The sequence below is a fragment of the Sinocyclocheilus rhinocerous genome, unplaced genomic scaffold, assembly GCF_001515625.1.
Source record: "Sinocyclocheilus rhinocerous isolate Xijiao unplaced genomic scaffold, SAMN03320098_v1.1 scaffold655, whole genome shotgun sequence".
Lineage (NCBI taxonomy): Eukaryota > Metazoa > Chordata > Actinopteri > Cypriniformes > Cyprinidae > Sinocyclocheilus > Sinocyclocheilus rhinocerous.
The window spans coordinates 332,211-353,314 of NW_015646377.1; the positions used below are offsets into that span (position 1 = coordinate 332,211).

General features: G+C 38.2%; 2 protein-coding genes across 2 annotated transcripts; both read left to right on the top strand.

Moving 5' to 3' along the window:
* Nucleotides 1-2,675: 2,675 nt before the first annotated feature.
* LOC107707708 (myelin-associated glycoprotein-like) lies at nucleotides 2,676-8,761 on the top strand. The gene is made up of 5 exons (XM_016511801.1): nucleotides 2,676-2,869; nucleotides 3,059-3,159; nucleotides 7,898-8,152; nucleotides 8,244-8,498; nucleotides 8,586-8,761. The coding sequence occupies exons 1-5, from the start codon at nucleotides 2,676-2,678 to the stop codon at nucleotides 8,759-8,761; spliced, it is 981 nt and encodes a 326-aa protein (XP_016367287.1).
* Nucleotides 8,762-12,129: 3,368 nt separating this feature from the next.
* Nucleotides 12,130-18,053, top strand: LOC107707709 (B-cell receptor CD22-like). Its single transcript, XM_016511802.1, has 7 exons — nucleotides 12,130-12,260; nucleotides 12,470-12,538; nucleotides 14,945-15,325; nucleotides 15,424-15,672; nucleotides 16,015-16,269; nucleotides 16,364-16,618; nucleotides 17,782-18,053. The coding sequence occupies exons 2-7, from the start codon at nucleotides 12,478-12,480 to the stop codon at nucleotides 18,051-18,053; spliced, it is 1,473 nt and encodes a 490-aa protein (XP_016367288.1). The 5' UTR covers nucleotides 12,130-12,260; nucleotides 12,470-12,477.
* Nucleotides 18,054-21,104: the final 3,051 nt, after the last annotated feature.

Genomic DNA, 21,104 nt, shown 5'->3' on the forward strand with positions numbered 1-21,104 from the left:
CAGGAAGGAAGATCGGGTTGTTGATGTTTGTCTGCCATTCTCGCTCTGTCTGCACAGCGTGCGTGAACGCGCTGATGACGTATCCTGTCTGCGCGAACAGGGTGCGCAGAGGTATGCAGATATATACGTTGACAGGCAGGTAGGAAAACTAATTAAAACGCTCGGACCGAGCATTTTGATTGGATGAACATTTCCTACGCCTTCCACAGAATATATAAATACAGATAAATACATTTAGACCACTTAACTTAATGATTGCTATCGGGATGTGAAGAGACTTTCAACCAGCATAACAAAACATGTTTCTGAAGACAATCACCTATTGCGCCTTTAAACTCGGGGAAATACGCCATCTTCTTGTCTCCCGTGCATTATTACCACCACACAGGGCTGTTGAAAATTTCAACTCGGTGTTACATCATGTTTAACCACTACAGAGACATCTGAGCCAGCATCATATTCTAGAAGATCTGGCCGAGGTGAGGTGCTCTCGGGCGGCTTCATGAGCGCAGAACGGCCGCTGACCATCTGAAGCTCACATGTCCGAAAATGTCAAAGCTAATTTTCAAATAGACGTTATCTTTATTAACAAACTATTTATAAACTATTTTTATATTTTAAAAAAGTACATTCTCGCCTGAAAATCTCTTAAAACTACATTCTGTGACACAAAAACAGTAATATTTCTGATACTGGATTTGGGCGTCCGCCATGACATTCACTGTAAGAAGTACCGCAGGCGGAGTGATACGATTACAAACTGTGAAACGGCTGTTGGAGTTCTGATATCACTCTAATATTGCACACTTATCAGCCAGTCAAGTTCGAGGACCAGAAAGAACTGTTGTTCTGTATTTCACTGTAGATCTGAAAACTGCAAATACTGTTGGCAAATATTGTTACTCTTATCATGAATACTTGTGATGTTCAATGATGTTAAATAAATACTTTAACTGAGAAATCAAACTTTAGCCAGATTGATTTGTTGATTCATTCATCAATATTCTGTAAATGAATAATTGACAAATAAAAATCGCCAGAACAGATGATTGCAGTGGTGAATAATTTACTATAATAACTGTGTATTAAAAAAATAAAATAAAATCGAACTATTGGATTTATTTGTTTGTTTGTTTAAGTTCAGTAGTTTGCAAGCATGTCCAATTTTAATGCTATAAGTTTTGTGAATCGTTGTTTTTATTCTTCTACGTCTTTGCAACAACTGCTGGTGAACCTTCTTTGCACTTCTCTAGTTATTGACAGACATTTCTTCATTTGATGAGAATGTGTATACAGCACTGGACTGCTGGTGCACATCATAACACAATCAGACCCTCAATGGATAGATAGATAGATAGATAGATAGATAGTATCTGAGTGGTACTGAGTCCCCTTGAAGCTTTGAGAGAGTCTGTCGGTTCAGGATTTGCATAAAGGTTTAATGTAGTTCACAGGCCTCTTATCAACACACAAAAGAGGAAGAGAAACTTAGTGTAAAACATAATTTTATGATCTTAAAAGCTCCAACAAAACTCACTAAATTAACTCCAAGAAGAAAAGAAATAAAAGATCCCACGATTGCATTTGTTCGCTGTGAAGGAACTGTGGACAATCCTGTCTGATAGATGAAAAACTCCACTGCATCTGAAAGTGGCTTTGAAAATGTGAAAAACTTTGCATATTGTTCTCTTTTCACTTCTCTTTTTTTCCCCTCTGTCTCACTAATTTGCATGCACTGGCGGATGCTGCTTCATTTGCCCTGTCCTTCTTATGAGGAGATATCTATATATATATTGCATTATCAAAATACTATTTGAATGGATTTAAACAAAGCTGGTTTTTAAGCAGAGTCTGAGAGTAAAATGTACTTGATAAGAGGAAGATAAAGCATTCATCTTCAAGAGAAATCATCTAATGATTGTAAACTTCTGTTCTTACTGTATCGCTTCATCCCTGAAAAACGGTAAGAGAATTTCTCAGTTTGCTTGCTACATGTTTGGTGTTAGACTAACTGGGACTTGTCACAACATATATTGCTGCTTTTTGTTTGTTTGTTTTTTTTTTTTTTTGATTGCTTCTTTTTCCCTAATAAAGATGCTTTTAACTTACAACCTAAGTTAAAAGCGTCTGCCAAATTATTACATGTAAATGTAAATATAGATATAAAAAACAACACCAAAAAGAAAAAAAACTTTTATATTTAGGGTCCTTACTTTACTCTAATGACAAAAATCTCACAATGGCCTGATCTTGTTCTTGATGGATTTCATGACATTCACCTTCACAGAAGCTAAAATAAGGCACGGTACATTGATTGTGTTGCAGGTGTTGCTATAATGATGTCAATCAGAATAGCTCCTCCTCTTCTTCTGATCTTTCTACTCATGATTCACAGTGAGTCAGAACTATTTCTGCTTTTCAACATCCTCCAGCTCTACAGATGCTGTTAATTTGAATAATAATGGGGGGGGGTCATTTCAGATGCTTTCAGTGGTTATTGGGCTGTGAGTTACAGTCATCCACACATCTGTGCACTAAAGAACTCATCAGTGATAATGAGCTGCACTTATACATACCCTACTGGATATCAGATCATGAAAGTGTTCTGGACCAATGGTTGGGGTGTGAGTTACAGTCATCCACACATCTGTGCACTAAAGAACTCATCAGTGATAATGAACTGCACTTATAAATACCCTACTGGATATCAGATCATGAAAGTGTTCTGGACCAAAAACCCTGTACAGGGTAAAGAGCCTCCAGATCTGTCTAAGGACCCTGAATACAGTCAGAGGCTTCAGTATCTGGGAGATGAACAGCAGAACTGCACCATCAGACTGAGTCATGTGACACAGAAAGATGAACACATGTACTATTTCAGATTCACAACTTATACACCTGATAATAAATGGCTTGGTCATCCAGGAGTGACTCTTACCGTCACAGGTGACTTTCCTGAGGTTTCACTATTCTTCTGTGCATTATGTTGAGTAATAATCAGTGTATGACAGCAGCACTAGATATAATGTGTGTGTTGTGTTCAGATCTTCAGGTGAAGGCTCCTGCTGCAGTCAGTCAGAAGAGAGGATGCAGGCAGATACAGCTGTGCTCTACATGAACACACTTACATCTCTCCTGCTGTTCATCTCAATGTCATGTGTGAGTACAGATTCAATCATATTTTTTGGCCACCTGAGTAAATTTGTTCAAATATCATACAACAGAGAAGTCAGATTATATAAAAGTTTCGGTTTTACTTAATTTTGATGGCCCCTTTAACACATTCTGTTGACTATAAGTAACATTGCACCTACATATCTACTAACTCTCATTAGAGTATTAGTAGACTGGTAGGGTTAGGGTTAGAATAAGTTGACATGTACTTGCAAAGTTACTTATAGTCAGTAGAATGTCTGTTGGGAGACCATCACAATAAAGAGCTAGCAGATATTAATCAGACAGTCTACTAATACTCTAATGACAGTTTGTTGACATGTAGGTGCAAAGTTACTTATTGTCAAAAGAGTGCTCAAAAGGGACCATCAAAATAAAGTGTTACCAAAGTTTCAACAACAGAATTGAATTAGAAATGCAAAAAGGTTTTAGTAATAGGACAATCCTCTTCCGGTTTTGGCATGGCGCCAGTATTTGGCTTTGCCGCTGTGGCTGGATGTTCACCCTGACTCATTTTGTTTGTTTTCTGCGCTATATTGCTGTTAAGTTTGTCCACAAATGTCGTGTCTACTGCATGGGTGTATGATCGCCAAACGATGCTTCTGATTCGATCCTCTATGGAGGAGTGTGGTGGGGTATGTACCTGGAGTGGTCCGGGTGCATTTTCTGCCCCGTTTATATGTCTTTCTGCACCGTTTACTCGCTATGGAGTAGGCATAATGGGACGCACAAAGAAGCTGCGGAGAAGGAGAGGAAAAAGGGCAGGGCGACAGGTGCATTTTAAAGACTCCTGAAGTTGGGACTTTTTTATGATGGCTCCAGACCATTGTATCTTCATTCTGTCTTCCCAGACGCCCCTATGGTTTTGGTCCCTCAAACTTACATCTGGTTGCGGTGTGTGCGCTGTGCACCTGAGGTCGCTGCCGCGAGCCTTGGCCTCTGCGTCAGGTGTTGTTTCGGCACCGCTCAAGATGGCTTTGATTAACGCCCGTTCAATTTCAAACAAGTCATTTCTGCTCAGTGAATTATTCACTTCCAAAAACCTGGATTTTATGTTGCTGACGGAGACATGGCAAAGGAGTATGGAGTACTGTCATCTGATCGAGGTCTGCCCTGTGGATTGTTCTTTTATCAGCACGCCTAGACTCACAGGCCGCAGTGGAGGACTTGCTGTGGTTTTTAAAAAGCATTTTATTGCCAGTCTATGACTACTGGTGGTACGTACTCTTCATTTGAACTACAGATGACTAAGGTTGGTCGTTCAAACTCATTTTATTGTTTTTTAGTTTATCGGCCACCTGGGCCAGCTGCCTCTTTTCCGAGAGAATTTATTTACTTTTTATCGTCCATTATTAAATTGGACAGAGTGATTATTGTCGGTGATTTTAATGTTCACATGGATGATGATGCTTGTCAAGTTAAGTCAAGTCACCTTTATTTATATAGCGCTTTTAACAATACAGATTGTCAAAGCAACTGTACAGCATTAAATATGAAAATAGTGTGTCAATAATGCAAAAAGGCAGTTCATCATTGAATTCAGTGATGTCATCATCCAGCTCGGTTCAGTTTCAATAGTATCTGTGCTAGTTTTAAACTGACAGATTGTTTCTGTCTCCCGAACAATGTTAGGTAGGTTATTTCAGAGTTTGGGCGTTAAGTCAAGTCACCTTTATTTATATAGCGCTTTTAACAATACAGATTGTCAAAGCAACTGTACAGCATTAAATATGAAAATAGTGTGTCAATAATGCAAAAAGGCAGTTCATCATTGAATTCAGTGATGTCATCATCCAGCTCGGTTCAGTTTCAATAGTATCTGTGCGATCAAGTTGACGATATCGCTGGAAAATAAGTGTCCTCAACTAAGCAAGCCAGAGGCGACAGCGGCAAGGAACCAAAACTCCATCGGTGACAGAATGGAGAAAAAACCTTGGGAGAAACCAGACTCAGTCGGGGGGCCAGTTCTCCTCTGGCCAGACGAAACCAGCAGTTCAATTCCAGGCTGCAGCAAAGTCACATTGTGAAGAGGAATCATCTGGTTCCTGTGGTCTTGTCCCGGTGGCAGTCTAGGAGACAAGGTCTTCATTGGGGATCTGTCTCTGGGGCTCATCTAGTTGTCCTGGTCTCCGCTGTCTTTCAGGGCTGTAGAGGTCCTCTCTAGGTGCTGATCCACCATCTGGTCTGAATATGTACTGGATCCGGGTGACTGCAGTGACCATCTGATCTGGATACAGACTGGATCTGGTGGCAACGGTGACCTCGGAATAAGAGAGAAACAGACTAATATTAGCGTAGATGCCATTCTTCTAACAATGTAGCAAGTACACCAGGTGATGTTAGGTAGGTTATTTCAGAGTTTGGGCGCTAAATTGGAAAAGGATCTGCCACCCGCAGTTGATTTTATATTCTAGGCTTGTAATGTTGCTTCTGAATTTTTTAATATTATGGAATCTTTTAAATGTATTCAACATGTCTCTGGTCCTAAGCACAGTAAGGGTCATACGCTCGATCTAGTTTTCTCTCACGGTCTAAACATTTGGCACTATATGTACTGAAGATGGATATAGTGATCACAAATGCATTTTATTTGATCTTGCTTTTAATGAGGATCCTCTGCCTGTTAAGCGAGCATCCTGCTCTCGCATGATTAACCAGCATGCTGTTGAGAATTTCTCAGCCGCCTTTGACTCAAGCTCGGTTATTATCTCAAATGACATTGATGCTACTTTACAGTAATTTAATGAACATTGCACCCTGCTACTGGACAGAGTGGCTCATTTAAAAACTTGACAAACCCCCCATTTTAACACCCCCTTGTGGATAAATGGAGCTTTAGACGTGTTTGTTGAAAGACTGAAAAAAAATTTCAGGAAAGCTATGGAAAGCGACTCAGCTTTCCACCCCTGAAGTCCACCACCTGCATCTTAAAGAGATCTTGTCAGATCTAAATGAGATGATCAAGGATGCTAGAGCATCTTATTTTATGAAACTGATATCTGCCTGCAAAATGAATCCTAAAACTTTGTTTGAAACTGTTAACAATATTGTTTCTCAAAACCCTGTGGATATTTTGCCTACGTCTCTGTTTATGAAATCTATTACATCTATTGGCCCTATTACATCTATCTCTTAGGCTGGGCCAGGTCACTAGGTGTTTTAAACATGATGTTGTTGAGCCTCTCTTGAAAAAGAGTAGACTTGATGTAACATAATTTAATAACTACAGGCCTATTTCTAAATTGCCTTTCTTCTCTAAAATCTTAGAAAGGGTATTGGCAATGCAGTTAAATACGGTTTTGGAGGCTCATAATATCTGTGATAAATTTCAGTCTGGCTTTGGTAAAAACCATTCGACTGAAACTGCCCTCCTTAGGGTCTCAAATGACATTTTGATGGCTGCTGATGCTGGTGAATGCTCTGTGCTGGTCTTGTTAGACCTTAACGCAGCGTTTGATACTGTTGATCACTGCACTTTGATTAATAGACTGCATTCTCTAGTTGGCATTTCTGGATTAGCTCTGGATTGGTTATCCTCCTATCTTTCTGATAGGAGTTTTTCTGTGTCCATAGGAACTTACATGTCAGACATTGTTCCTCTGTCCTGTGGTGTGCCACAAGGTTCTGTGCTTGGCCCTCTGCTGTTTAGTCTGTATATGCTTCCTCTTGGCAAGATTATTAGCAGTTTTAAAATATCTTATCATTGTTATGCCGATGACATCCAATTATATATTTCTTTTAGTCCTGATAGACTAGACAAACTGTCCCTTCTGCAGAATAGTTTGGCCTCCATTAATAAATGGATGTCAGACAATTTTCTGCAACTAAATAATGATAAAACTAAGGTGATGATTATTGCCCCTGACAACATTACTTCTAAGATTAGGCAGGCTATTGGGGGTTTATCATCCTCTGATAGCAGTGACATAAAAAATCTGGGTGTCATTTTTGACAGGTCTATGTGTTTGAACAGTCATGTAAAATCTGTAGTTCGTTCATGTTTTTTCCATCTTAGGAACATTGCTAAGATTAGATCTATGGTTTCAAAAAAAGAGATGGAGATGCTTTTTCATGCATTTATCTCTACACGGTTAGACTATTGCAATGTTCTCTACACTTGTTTGAACAAATCTTCTATGGATCTATTACAAGTTGTACAGAATGCGGCTGCAAGGCTTTTGACTAGGACCAGCAGGAGGTCGCACATTACTCCCGTGCTTAAGGCCCTGCATTGGCTTCCCATTGGTTTTAGAGTACATTTTAAAATTGTGGTCATTACTTATGGAGCCCTGCATGGTCAGGCACCCTCTTATATCCAGGATCTATTACATGCACACTCCCCTGGCCGGACTTTGAGGTCTTCTGACCTAGACCTTTTAACTATTCTCAGAACACGTCTTAAGACAAGGGGTGACTGTGCTTTCTGTGTCGTGGCTCCAAGGCTTTGGACCTCTCTACCCTTATCATTGCACTATGAGTTTCTTTAGAATCTTTTAAAAAACACCTAAAGACATATCTTTTTGGACAAGCTTTTAACTAACAATATGGTCTGGAAGCAATTTTTTGTGATATTTGGCGGTATTTGTACAGCTGGTATTTAACTTGTTTTGATTTTAATTTTATTGTAAAGCGCTTTGTGACCCCTTGTCTGGGAAAGGTGCTATATAAATAAATTTTACTTACATACTTACTAATATTATTTTCATTTATATTTGACCTCTAGATCCTCCAAAGGAATCTTTTGTAGCAGTGAATCCATCTGGTGAAATAGTGGAGGGAGATTCAGTGACTCTGAGCTGCAGCAGTGATTCAAACCCACCTGCAGAAATCAGCTGGTTTAAAAGAGGAAAGTTTGTAGGATCTGGAAGAATCTACAGCATCTCAAAGATCAGCTCTGATCACAGTGGAGAATACAAGTGCAAGTCCATCAATAAACGCGGAGAGAAATACTCTGATGCTGTGACTTTAAATGTCATGTGTGCGTTAATGACCATTTGTACACTGTTCAAATTTCCAAAATTCATAATTTTCTAATATTTATTGTGACATTTCATTTTTGTTCTTTTTAGATCATCCAAAGAGCGTCTCAGTGTTCATAAATGGATCTCCTGAAATAGTGGAAGGAGATTCAGTGACTCTGATCTGCAGCAGTGATTCAAACCCACCTGCAGAAATCAGCTGGTTTAAAGAAGGAACATTTGTAGGATCTGGAAGAATCTACAGCATCTCAAACATCAGTTCTGATTACAGTGGAGAATACAAGTGCAAGTCCAGAAATAAACATGGAGAGAAAGACTCTGATGCTGTGACTTTAAACGTCATGTGTGAGTTAATGATGGTTCAGTAACTGTGATATTTAATCCTCTGTCACCTCAAATGTATCATTATTGATAATGACATCTATGTTTTAGACCCTCCAAAAACAATTTCAGTGTCCATAAATGGATCTGGTGAAATAATGGAGGGAGATTCAGTGACTCTGATCTGCAGCAGTGATTCAAACCCGCTGTTGCTGTCACTGTACATGGTGTGTATCACTGAGTCATTCTGCGACTGGACAAATATTTATCTGCTACTGATGAGCTAGTTTGGAGTTGGAACAGTCACTTTAGGACACAATTATAATGCATTTAGTCTGCTTTAATTTCCACATTGTATTAACCTTTTGAGCGGTATGATTTGATTTTTATATCTGTGCCCCTGGAGGTACGGTCGTACATATGAGATTCAGAATGGTCAATGACGTCACATAACTGCCAAATTCAAACTTTGCTTTCGAGCTTTGGCTGACACTAAGCCAGAGATGGACGCGTGCTCTGTGCTTCTCATATAATCACAACTATGCAGTGTTTTCAACCACATATTGTTTATTTTTGGTTTCAGACATTTGAATACACACAAGTGCTCCCTGATAGCACATGTACATCTCGGAGACGTCTATTTGACGTCTGCATTTACATCTGCAAGATGTATTTTTTAGAGTGTTTGCTCATCTGGGTGTTTCCTATCAGCTGTCAAATAGATGTTTATTAGATGTCTTTAAGAAGTTTATGATTTAGAATGTATGTAAAACTGACATCTTACAGACGTCTGTCAGATGTTTGTACACAGCAGATGCTTTCCAGATCAAGAGATCTTTAACAGACATCTTGTAGACGTACGTGTTTGTAAAATACACACAGATGTTTATGGAAGCAGCAATAACAATCCATTCAAATGTGACAAAGGGGGCACCAGTCATGAAATCTTTTACTATGAAGATAAATGCGATTGTGTTGAAATTGCAGCTGTACACTATGAATCATGGTTTTATTTTCTCATATTAAACATAAAAGCATTGTCTTGTTACTTGTCCTGTTGTAGGAAGGAAGTTTCGGTATGCAGTTGCTGGAGTCACTGGAGGATTGGGAGGTTTAATCTTCATATTCATCATTGTGTTGCTCATGTAAGTTCATGCTGTCTGTCAGGAAACACATTAGTATACCAAGCTTATTTCCTAAATGCATTTTAGATGATTCTTTATTACAGGAGGAAAAAACAGAGACCTAATCACATCGCACAAAAGCAGGTAAATCAAATTATCAAACGAGCATTAAGCAAAAGTTATAACACAAAGGTATTAATTATTTTTGCCGTAAATACAGTGTAACAAGTCATTTTCTCTCATTTTAGGATGACCTTTATGTCAACGTATCAGCTCACGATGGGTCTCTGTCTGAATCTGATGCCGCGAATCAAAACAATGCCTTGTATTCCTTAATTACTCTCAGCAATTTCAGTCACAATCAGACTGAAGGAAACGCATCTGATTCTGAAGATACAGAAGAGATCCAGTATGTAACTGTCCTGCATCATAGAAACGAAGAGATGAACCAACCGGAAGAGAAGGAAAGCCAGTACGACAACATTAGAAAATACCAGACTGATGCTGCAAGGAGGTGAGAAACATCATGGCATGTTCATAACATAATAAATCATATTAAGATTGAATCAGAACACTGTTGAGCGCTCTTGAATGCCGTTCCTGCATTGGTTGAGGTTGTATTAATTGGCATCTGTAAAGGTCATTGATGCAGTGATATCTCTGTATATATTCATTTCACAGATGTACTGATCAGATGGTGGAGGATCAATCAGTGATTTACAGTGCAGTCAAATGATCAACTGATCAGTTTGGTGAAATTACTGTTCCTGGGAAAACTGATCTCCGTGTTGACATCGACCTCGTGTGGTGGGACTGTGGCACTGCTTGTCTGATGCTGGATTTTCATTTCTTCTTTTTAGTTTTACCTAAGAGCTGGTTTATTCCTTGTTTTTGCAAAGAGCATTTTCTCTCACTGGTCCTCTGATCAGGAGATCAGGATGTTGCTGAAATCCTGAATTCTTCGTCCAATTTGTATGAAATCTAGAGACCCTCCTGACAAAATGTTGGTAAAATCTGAAATCAGCTGAATAAACTGAATAAACATATGGCAGGACTTTTACTTTCTGACCCCTGGACTTTACACCTCTGATTTTTGGAAACATAATGACTATGTTATTTTAATCTACGTTATTGTTGGTAAACCCTCAAAAAGAATAAACTCCTCATCCAATTTGTATGAAATTTGGCGTGTTTTGTCTAGAGACACTTCTGACAACAACTTGTCAAGGCAGAAATGTTCATAATTTCATCATTTTCATGACCTGCCTACTGTGAGTACAATATCCAAATTTATCTTAGGATACACGTTGCGATATATGCAGTATATTGTCCTATTTGACCTGATTGTGTCAATAAGGATGCCTTTCAAATCGCACAGATCCTTGTAGAAGTATTTTTGTTTGAATGATGCAGATGACTAAGTTTTTCCAATGTTACTTGGAATTAATTATTATTTCAAACCTTTAAGGTCCATTTCCGTCATTCAGGCTTATAAATAACACTGGCGTTGGTTGGTACTCTTATGTTTAGTGTGAGTGACTAGATGTCTCACTATAGCTTCTGGTGGTTGATATGGACACGTAAATGCACTGAATAAATGGCAACCTAAAAATGTGTTTTATGACTTAACATAACGTTGTGGCTGTTACGTAACACTGGAGATTTGCTCATCAGACGTGCGTATGTGCATCAGGAAACACCAACACAGTCACTGTTGCATTTTGCCTATTAATGGATTGCCACAGTATCTATAAATAATAGCTCTACATGGGCCCTCATACGTCAGCAGATGTATACACAGCAAAAACTCAAGGTAATGAGATAATTAAGGGATTAATTGAACAATGATTGATCATTAGTGAAGACACCTGATGTTAACAAGCAGAATCACTGAAGGAAAGAGTCAACATTTTTAAGTCACCATGAGGGTGGTCAGTGTTTACTTTATTTCGGCCCTTGACTCTTTAAAAAAAAAATTCTTTCTTTCTGTTTAACTGTATGTTTATAAAGCACATTTGTTATGGCATAGAAAACACAGCGAGTATATGTTAAGCTGCTGGTCATGGTTTGGTAACATAAACCTTGTGGTTATACCTTACATCATTCTGAGCCCAATCTCTGATTATATGGGTGGTGTGGTAATTTTACATTATTGTAGTGATGGGAGACACAAACCTTTTCAAAGCTGCGAAGCAATTGAACCCTTGATGTGTTCATCACTAATGCACAATCATCATTTAATTAGTCACTTAATTATCTCATTACTATAACTCTTTGAGGACTTGGGATTTGACTTGAGACTTGCTTGTGACTTGAAAGTCCCACCTCTGGTGTGAGTAGTCCAGCTTACACGCAATATGTATGTGTTTATTCCTGGCTTTCATTTACAACAAAGTATTCATGATCTGAAAATCTGCAAAATAGACCAGGAAATAAACAGAATGTTTTTTTTTTGTTTTGTTTTTTATTTTGGCAAATCTAAAAGAAAGATTTTCTTTTTTTATGTAATACTTTTACGTCAATAATCAGAGGTTAAAAAGAGAGAGGAAAGGGGAAATGAGTTGGAAATGACGGCGTTCTGGTTATAAATGAGGCTGCTAAACCTTCCTCCTTTCTCTTCATGTGTCATTTGGTTTCAGCTGATGAGTTGTCCTGCGCTACGGTATGACCAGTTTCTTATCATGTTTTGTTTGTTTGTTTGTTTGTTTATACATTTTCAATGCTTCTACACTAACAAAAAATGTGTCTTTTGAAACTGTTTTCACTCAGAAATTGCTAGTAAATTTCACAAATAATTACAATTTTGAGGTAGAAAGACTGAAATATATTTTTCTTGTAAATCTCAAGCATATTTGAATTTCTGTGTTGCAGGTGTTGCTATGGTGATGTCAGTCAGAATGGCTCTTCTTCTTCCTCTCATCTTTTCTCTCATGATCCACAGTGAGTTTCTGATGCTTCTCAACAGGCTTGTTCAGACTTTCGGATTTTTGTGCATATCCGATTGTAATCCTCATATTTAGCCTGTGTGAACAACAAAAATCACATGAAATTAAATTTTTACAAATCCGTTTCAAGCTACATTTATATGTGGTTTTTAAATCCTGTTCAAATCGCATTTCTGGAAATCCGTTTCAGTCTGACCACTCAAATTGGATTTAGCGTATCTTTTTCACGTTCTCAGGCCACGTAAAACATAAACACGTCAGATGTTTTTTTGTTTTTTGTAGCAGGCCTGTCACAAAATTGGTGCGATATTCAATTGTAAGCCTATGGGCGAGACTTCCGGTTCATTAGCCGTTGTAAAGGAAATAGCGAGAAGAATAACAACGTGCAGTAAACGGTAAAACTGTTTGCACTACAAACCAGTGTGTTCATAATATCATGCATTAAGGTAAGACACACCAATTTGCAATCTCTAGCAGCAAAACGAGGTGTTTTGTACAGCTAAAAATAGCTGGACATGAATGAGACCGGAAGCCAGACCCATAAAATGTACAAATTCCCGCTCTTATAGGAAAAATAAGGTGGATAATCGTGTTGGAAGCAGGGTTGCCAAGTTTTTTGGGGGGTTTTTTGACTGGTTTTAAACTGTTACCATTGGGTTGATTTTTTTCCCCTTGTGGGTTAAAGTTTTGAAATATTGCATCAATTAAATTTCACTGGAATGCTTGTAGTGAAATAGTTTGTGTTCTACGCATGATAAAACTGTGCTGAATGTGAACTTTTGTGAAGGAGGGCCACTGGTAGGAAGCCTTTGAGCTGTGTTTATGATCAATCTGCACAACAGTGACTGTAAAATATGTATTTTAGGTATGGAAATGACATATAAGAGTTTTGATATTTGGGATATGGTCATTGCACTACTTTGGGCTGTTTTTGACTGGACATTGGGCTTGTTTTGTCATGCAGACCTGGCAACCCTGCTGTAGAGCAGATGCTTTCAGTTTAGAATTGTACCGTATGTTTTCCAACTGCACTAAATGATTTTTATTTCTATAAAAATGCAAAATGACAGTGGGGGTGGTGGTCTGGTAATGTAATCGGTGTATGACCAAACACTGTGTAACACCAACTAGTGCAGTAAGCCTAGTGTTAATGTAACTTCATTATTCTTGTTATGTGCCAAATTGTGGCTATGTGCCCCACACTATATTTTTTGACCGCCCACTTCTCAGCAAAGGTAAACCCACCTGTTCCCCTCTAATAGGCCAAAAGAACATGGCTTGAATACTCCTTAGAGTGCAGTGCATGCTTTTGTTTTCCGTGTTGAGTGTTCGGTGTTGCTTTCTTAGAATAGAAAATAGTTTGCAAAATATAACAGAAAAAGAATAGAACATTAAAAGAATATAAGAAAAAAAAAACAACCCCACACACATACCCCCAGCCCACCTGAAATATCACTTGTCCCACCCCTTTATCTCAAGACGAAATATAATCCAGCGTAAAGGCAACATGTTGTCATGTTGTAAGACAACATCTGTAATGCAAATTGTATTGTTGTTAGAAAGCAATGCAGATATTCAGTAAAACAAAAGAGCGGATTTGAGCAGTTGCCATACACAGTGTGGACAGTCAGTCATCTAGATCAGATTTGAATCGGATCTGCACAAAATGGGATTTTGGCTGTGTTGTACTTTCAATTATGCATAGAAAGGAACTGGGTAGTAACTGATTACATGTAATCTGGATTATGTAATCAGATTCCAAAAATTAAGTACAAACCAAATTATTCTCCTATAGGAGCAGTACAAGCATGAAGTCTGTCTTTGTAATGTCTGTCCAATGCTTTACTCAGTATCTCATTTCTAATGCAAATGTAATGGCAAACTTATCTTCGTTATGTGTTTTTTCTCAGAAAATACTGATGTATGATATTGGTTGTATCTGATTAATATTTTAATCTAGACAGTGCCAGTATTTTCACTTCCGTTTTCACTGTTCTGGCTCAGCTGTTCAATGCTGCTTTTCTTCAACACCCTCTACTCAACAAGGCTGCCAGGTTTTCACAACAAAACCCGCCCAATTGCTACTCAAAACTAGCCCAATCGTGTTTCGAGGGGGGTCCCCCAGTAAAAATCGCTTTCTGGGGAGTAAAATACACATTTTTTGGCGGGATTCCCCTAGTAAAATTCACATTTTAGGGGCTAAATATCAATTTATTGGGGTCGCGTCAACCTGCGGACATGAAAAACAACCCGCAGCAACAGTGATAAAGTAGTTCCATGGGAAAACCGCAGATTGGCAACACCGCAACTCAACAACCAAAAGACATTCAAAGATCTTGAGCAAATACATTCAGTTAGTAACTGCTGCTAATCTTTTCTTCTTATGAATTCTGTGTTTCAGGGGTTTCTAGTGCTGGTTGGGCTGTGAATTACAGTCCTTCACACATCTGTGCACTAAAGGACTCATCAGTGATAATGAACTGCACTTATACATACCCTACTGGATATCAGATCATGAAAGTGTTCTGGACCAAAAAACTTTTTAAAGGTAAAAAGAAAGATTCAAGTGAAGAAGAAGAGGAACATGAAGTGTTTCCAGATCTGTCTAAGGACCCTGAATACAGTCACAGGCTTCAGTATCTGGGAGATAAACAGAAGAACTGCACCATCAGACTGAGTCATGTGACACAGAAAGATTCACACAAGTACTATTTCAGATTCATCACTGATAAACATAGCAAGAAACAGACTGGTGCTTCAGGAGTGACTCTTACTGTCACAGGTGACTTTCATGAGGTTTCACTCTTCTTCTGTGCATTATGTTGAATAATAATCAGTGTATGACAGCAGCACTAGATATAATGTGTGTGTTGTGTTCAGATCTTCAGGTGGAGGCTCCTGAGAGAGTGACAGAGGGAGATTCAGTGCGTCTGACATGTAAAAGCAGCTGCGCTCTGACTGACAGAGCAACATTCATCTGGTACAGAAACTCACAGCCATTAACTGAGAGAAGAGACAGAAACAATCAACTCCTGCTGCAGTCAGTCAGAAGAGAGGATGCAGGCAGATACAGCTGTGCTCTACACGGACACACTTACATCTCTCCTGCTGTTTATCTCAGTGTCATGTGTGAGTACAGATTCATCAGTATATTAATTGTTGAGTTTATGTCTGGGGGAAAAAAAAAAAACTTTTGTCTTTTTTAGACCCACCAAAGAGCGTCTCAGTGTCCATCAGTCCATCTGGTGAAATAGTGGAGGGAGATTCAGTGACTCTGAGCTGCAATTACAGTGGAGAATACAAGTGCAAGTCCAGAAATAAACATGGAGAGAAACACTCTGATGCTGTGACTTTAAACATTACGTGTGAGTTAATGATGGTTCAGTAACTGTGACTTTAAATCCTCTAAACATACTCTATGATGTTAAATCTATTGTAATACTTAATGACGTCAATGTTTTTCTGTGTTAGATCCTCCAAAGAACACCTCAGTGTCCATCAGTCCATCTGGTGAAATAGTGGAAGGAGATTCAGTGACTCTGAGCTGCAGCAGTGATTCAAACCCACCTGCAGAAATCAGCTGGTTTAAAGAAGGAACGTTTCTAGGATCTGGAAGAATCTACAACATCTCAAAGATCAGTTCTGATTACAGTGGAGAATACAAGTGCAAGTCCAGAAATAAACATGGAGAGAAAGACTCTGATGCTGTGATGCTGAGTGTGATGTGTAAGTGAATGATGATGCAAGGACTGACAATAGATCCATTAGTTCCAGTTTGTTTTATCACTGTTGATGAGATGTTTAATTCTTTCTATTTTAGATGCTCCAAGAAATGTAGTGGTGTCCATAACTGGATCTGGTGAAATAGTGGAGGGAGATTCAGTGACTCTGAGCTGCAGCAGTGATTCAAACCCACCTGCAGAAATCAGCTGGTTTAAAGAAGGAACGTTTCTAGGATCTGGAAGAATCTACAGCATCTCAAAGATCAGTTCTGATTACAGTGGAGAATACAAGTGCAAGTCCAGAAATAAACATGGAGAGAAAGACTCTGATGCTGCGACTTTAAACGTCATGTGTGAGTTAATGGTTTATTCATTTTGACAAGACATTCTCTAAATATCTGTAATCCAACACAGTCTCGAAACAATTTGTAGCAACTAATTCATACATTTTTATATGATCTGCTCATGCCCTGCTGAGGGTCAGGTTTAGAGGTGCAGGTTCATGCTTGCTTTATTGCAAATAATTGGTTCTATTAATCACATTGCATACATTCCTATGAAATGTTTACATCATTCTTACGGTTTCTCATGATTCGTCTTTACATCTCTCCTGCTGTTCATCTCAATGTCATGTGTGAGTATTTGGTCATAAGTTAAAAAGTTTGTTGACTATAAATCTGAAATGAAAATATTATTTCATATTTAGCTCATCACCTGTGAAATTTTATAAACATTATTTCCACATCCTAAAGTGAGAATCTCCTGACAGGAAAACAAGAGTGAAAAATGTTGTCAGATGTTAACGTGAGAACTTGCATTGTTATTGCGACAAACGGAACACAACAGAATATTCAACACGGGAGAAATTCAACTCAAAGAAGAAATTACATAATTTTCTATGAGCAGTTTTTTTTTGGGATCAATCTTGATTTCTCAAAACAGTGGACAAGTCAGAGCGAATTGCTGCATGCACACGTAGAGTTGTGCACATGTAACGGACCAACAGATTTTCATGAAACAAATTACATTTCAGTTTCAGTTTGATGTCAGTATCACATCACATGTATAGAGTTCGGTTTTTAAAAGACAACTCTGAAAACATATTGTTGAGGTTAAACCCAGCCTTCTTCCAATTTCCTTGTTCTGTGTATTAAGATATTCTTTGTATTACCAGGTATAATAATTATAAGTTTTGGTTGCTTAATTGAGACAAATTTGCATGTACAGAATGTTGTAGCTGGCACAGTGGTAACTTTTTTCATTGTTTGTCAGGTGTAGGCCATGGGATAATACAAACATAAAGCTTAAGCTTCTATCAAACATATACGTAACTTAAGTTTTTATCATTAGTTTCCACTGTGTAACCTAACAGCAACCAAAATGCAATATTGTGAAATAATTTTGTTTCCTAAGTTGTTGATGATGATGATGATGATGACGACACTATGTTTTCTAAACATACTGAAGTCTCAAATTTATGGTTTATTGATCTTTTTTTTTCTTTTTTCATTTTTAGACTCTCCAAAGAATGTCTCAGTGTCCATCAGTCCATCTGGTGAAAAAGAATATTCAGTGACTCTGAGCTGCAGCAGTGACTCAAACCCTCCTGCAGAAATCAGCTGGTTTAAGGAGAATCAAAGCTCAGCTGTTGGATCTGGACAGAGTTTCAGTGCACTACAGAGTGGACGCTTCTACTGTGAGGCTCACAATCAACATGGATCTCAGAGATCAGACGCTGTTACTGTCTTTGATTATGCTGTTTCACAGATTCGATGCGATGGTGGGTAAATCAGTGATTTACAGCACAGTCAAATGATCCAGGACCCGTCAAATAGATTGAAAATTATGCTGGACTCCAGTTAAGTGTAAATATATTGCAGATAATGCAGCTTTGAATCAGTTTACAATAATGTTTATAATAGTGAATTAAATGTGTCAAGTCACATGACATTTCTCCCTATCTGTAGTTGAATAGGAAGTACTGGTCAGACGTACCAATTACACAAACTAGCAAAATGTGTATGGTGGTTATTTACATTGTTGTACCTAGATCTTTTTAAGACTGTGGTTAGTGGTTTGGGGCGTCTGTGTGGGGAAGTTACAACCTCAACTAGCTGCATTTAAACGCCTGTCGAAACTCTTTCTGTTAATAGCATGTTTTGTAATGTTTCCAAAGATTTGCGTAATTTTCCATGAATTGCAGTCTCGGTGTTACGTGTCTTAGTCACTCTTCAGTAAGCATCCGTTTTTGTGTCTTTTGTGTCTCTTTTTCATGTTTCATAAAACATGTTTGATGCTTTGACATTATAATTTCATGCATGTTTAATGTATTGGTATATTTTAAGATTTAAATAAAGTTTATACATGTATGTTTTTGGTGATGTTCTATCGATGTCTGACATTAGAAATACATGCATTCTTTACATTTTCATATGTTGAATGTTGATGGTTTTGTTCTGTAGCCTACATTAGCTTGACAACGGCACGGTTTCACCTTGTCAACGCCGATGACGATTTTGAGACGCTCCTCTTTATTTCATACGTTTAAACGGGAAAATACTGGACATCAAAAATCCCTTTTTTTCTTCCTAACAACGTGGTGTGATCGTGCGCCTTTTCTGAGGCAGAGAAAACACTACTGCGCATGTGCAGAGTAAAAGCCAGGGGCAAGTTCAAGCTCAAACCGGTGCGCGACGTTTTGCTACGGTTTCCGGTTTGAGCGACATGTTTCCTGGAAACGGTGTGCAACGGGGTTTGAGATACGTTTTCTCTTGTTTGGTGGGTGTGTCAAAAATGTCAGCCCAATCAGCAGCAACATAAACTACTCAAAAAAGTACAATTACGGATAAAAACTACTTAATTAATGTAACGTGAGTATTTGTAATTCGTTACTTCACACCCCTGGTGTTTACTATTATCATTTTGAATTATTGACACACTATTTTCTGTAAAGTTGCTTTGACACAATCTGTATTGTTAAAAGCGCTATATAAATAAAGGTGACTTGACTTGACTTTAAATTTGATTATGCTGTTTCACAGATTCGATGCGATGGTGGGTAAATCAGTGATTTACAGCACAGTCAAATGATCCAGGACCCGTCAAATAGATTGAAAATTATGCTGGACTCCAGTTAAGTGTAAATATATTGCAGATAATGCAGCTTTGAATCAGTTTACAATAATGTTTATAATAGTGAATTAAATGTGTCAAGTCACATGACATTTCTCCCTATCTGTAGTTGAATAGGAAGTACTGGTCAGACGTACCAATTACACAAACTAGCAAAATGTGTATGGTGGTTATTTACATTGTTGTACCTAGATCTTTTTAAGACTGTGGTTAGTGGTTTGGGGCGTCTGTGTGGGGAAGTTACAACCTCAACTAGCTGCATTTAAACGCCTGTCGAAACTCTTTCTGTTAATAGCATGTTTTGTAATGTTTCCAAAGATTTGCGTAATTTTCCATGAATTGCAGTCTCGGTGTTACATGTCTTAGTCACTCTTCAGTAAGCATCCGTTTTTGTGTCTTTTGTGTCTCTTTTTCATGTTTCATAAAACATGTTTGATGCTTTGACATTATAATTTCATGCATGTTTAATGTATTGGTATATTTTAAGATTTAAATAAAGTTTATACATGTATGTTTTTGGTGATGTTCTATCGATGTCTGACATTAGAAATACATGCATTCTTTACATTTTCATATGTTGAATGTTGATGGTTTTGTTCTGTAGCCTACATTAGCTTGACAACGGCACGGTTTCACCTTGTCAACGCCGATGACGATTTTGAGACGCTCCTCTTTATTTCATACGTTTAAACGGGAAAATACTGGACATCAAAAATCCCTTTTTTTCTTCCTAACAAACATGTCGTTCAAACCGGAAACCGTAGCAAAACGGTGCACAGCCAGTTCTCACAAGGTTATCGCGCGCTTTACAGTCAGATGGATTCTGATTGGCTGTCAGTGTTTTTATCATTCATCAATCGGGGAAAAATGATTCTTTAGATTATTAGAGCGATTTTTAAAACATTGGTGTTAACAGGTCACCTTTAATCTGATGTGTGACTGCAGAAATGCAGTGTGTTAAAATTACACAGATTTTCAGATCGATCTTATTCAAGTCAAGTAGGTAATAGTATTAGGCGGAAAACAATTTCAGTAGAGATGCACTTACCTGTACTGTGCACCAGAGCGCAGTGTAGTCTATGAGTAGAATGGTTTTTGATAGCAGTGCAGTCCTCTTTAGTTTCTCTCCAGCTGACCTGAGGTCTCAATAAATTAAAATAATACAACAAATCATAACGGAATGTTTATGTATAACCAAAGAATATATTTTAGGCACAGCTAAAAACACCGGAAGCCTCGCACATTCAAGTTACAAATTGCCTTGCTGCTCTTACATTAAAAAGGTGAGTGCACAAAAATCTCTCTTGGATAACGGTTAAAGGCCACTCACACAAAATGTTGTGCAAACCAATAGCGATGCACCAATATAGAAATATTTTTTACAGACTGATTTTTTCAAATGCATAATAAAAAAAAAAAAAGTCAAGTTGAGCGTGTTGCATTGTGGTATACACAGGGTGCGAACTACGGGGGAGCTAGGGGGAGCTCGGCTCCCCTTAAGTTATGTTATTGAGAACTTCAACTTGGAATAGGCTAAAGGTGGCAAAAAGCGAATGCCAAGGACGACATGCATCTGCAATGCATTTCTAAATGCGAAACAGGGTATTCTGACAGAAATAAGGGATTTGTTTGGTTAATAGTGTTTCTCTGTGGACATTTAGGCAATTGGTCTTGGTTAGGTTAACAGAAATGTCTTCTCAGAAGTGG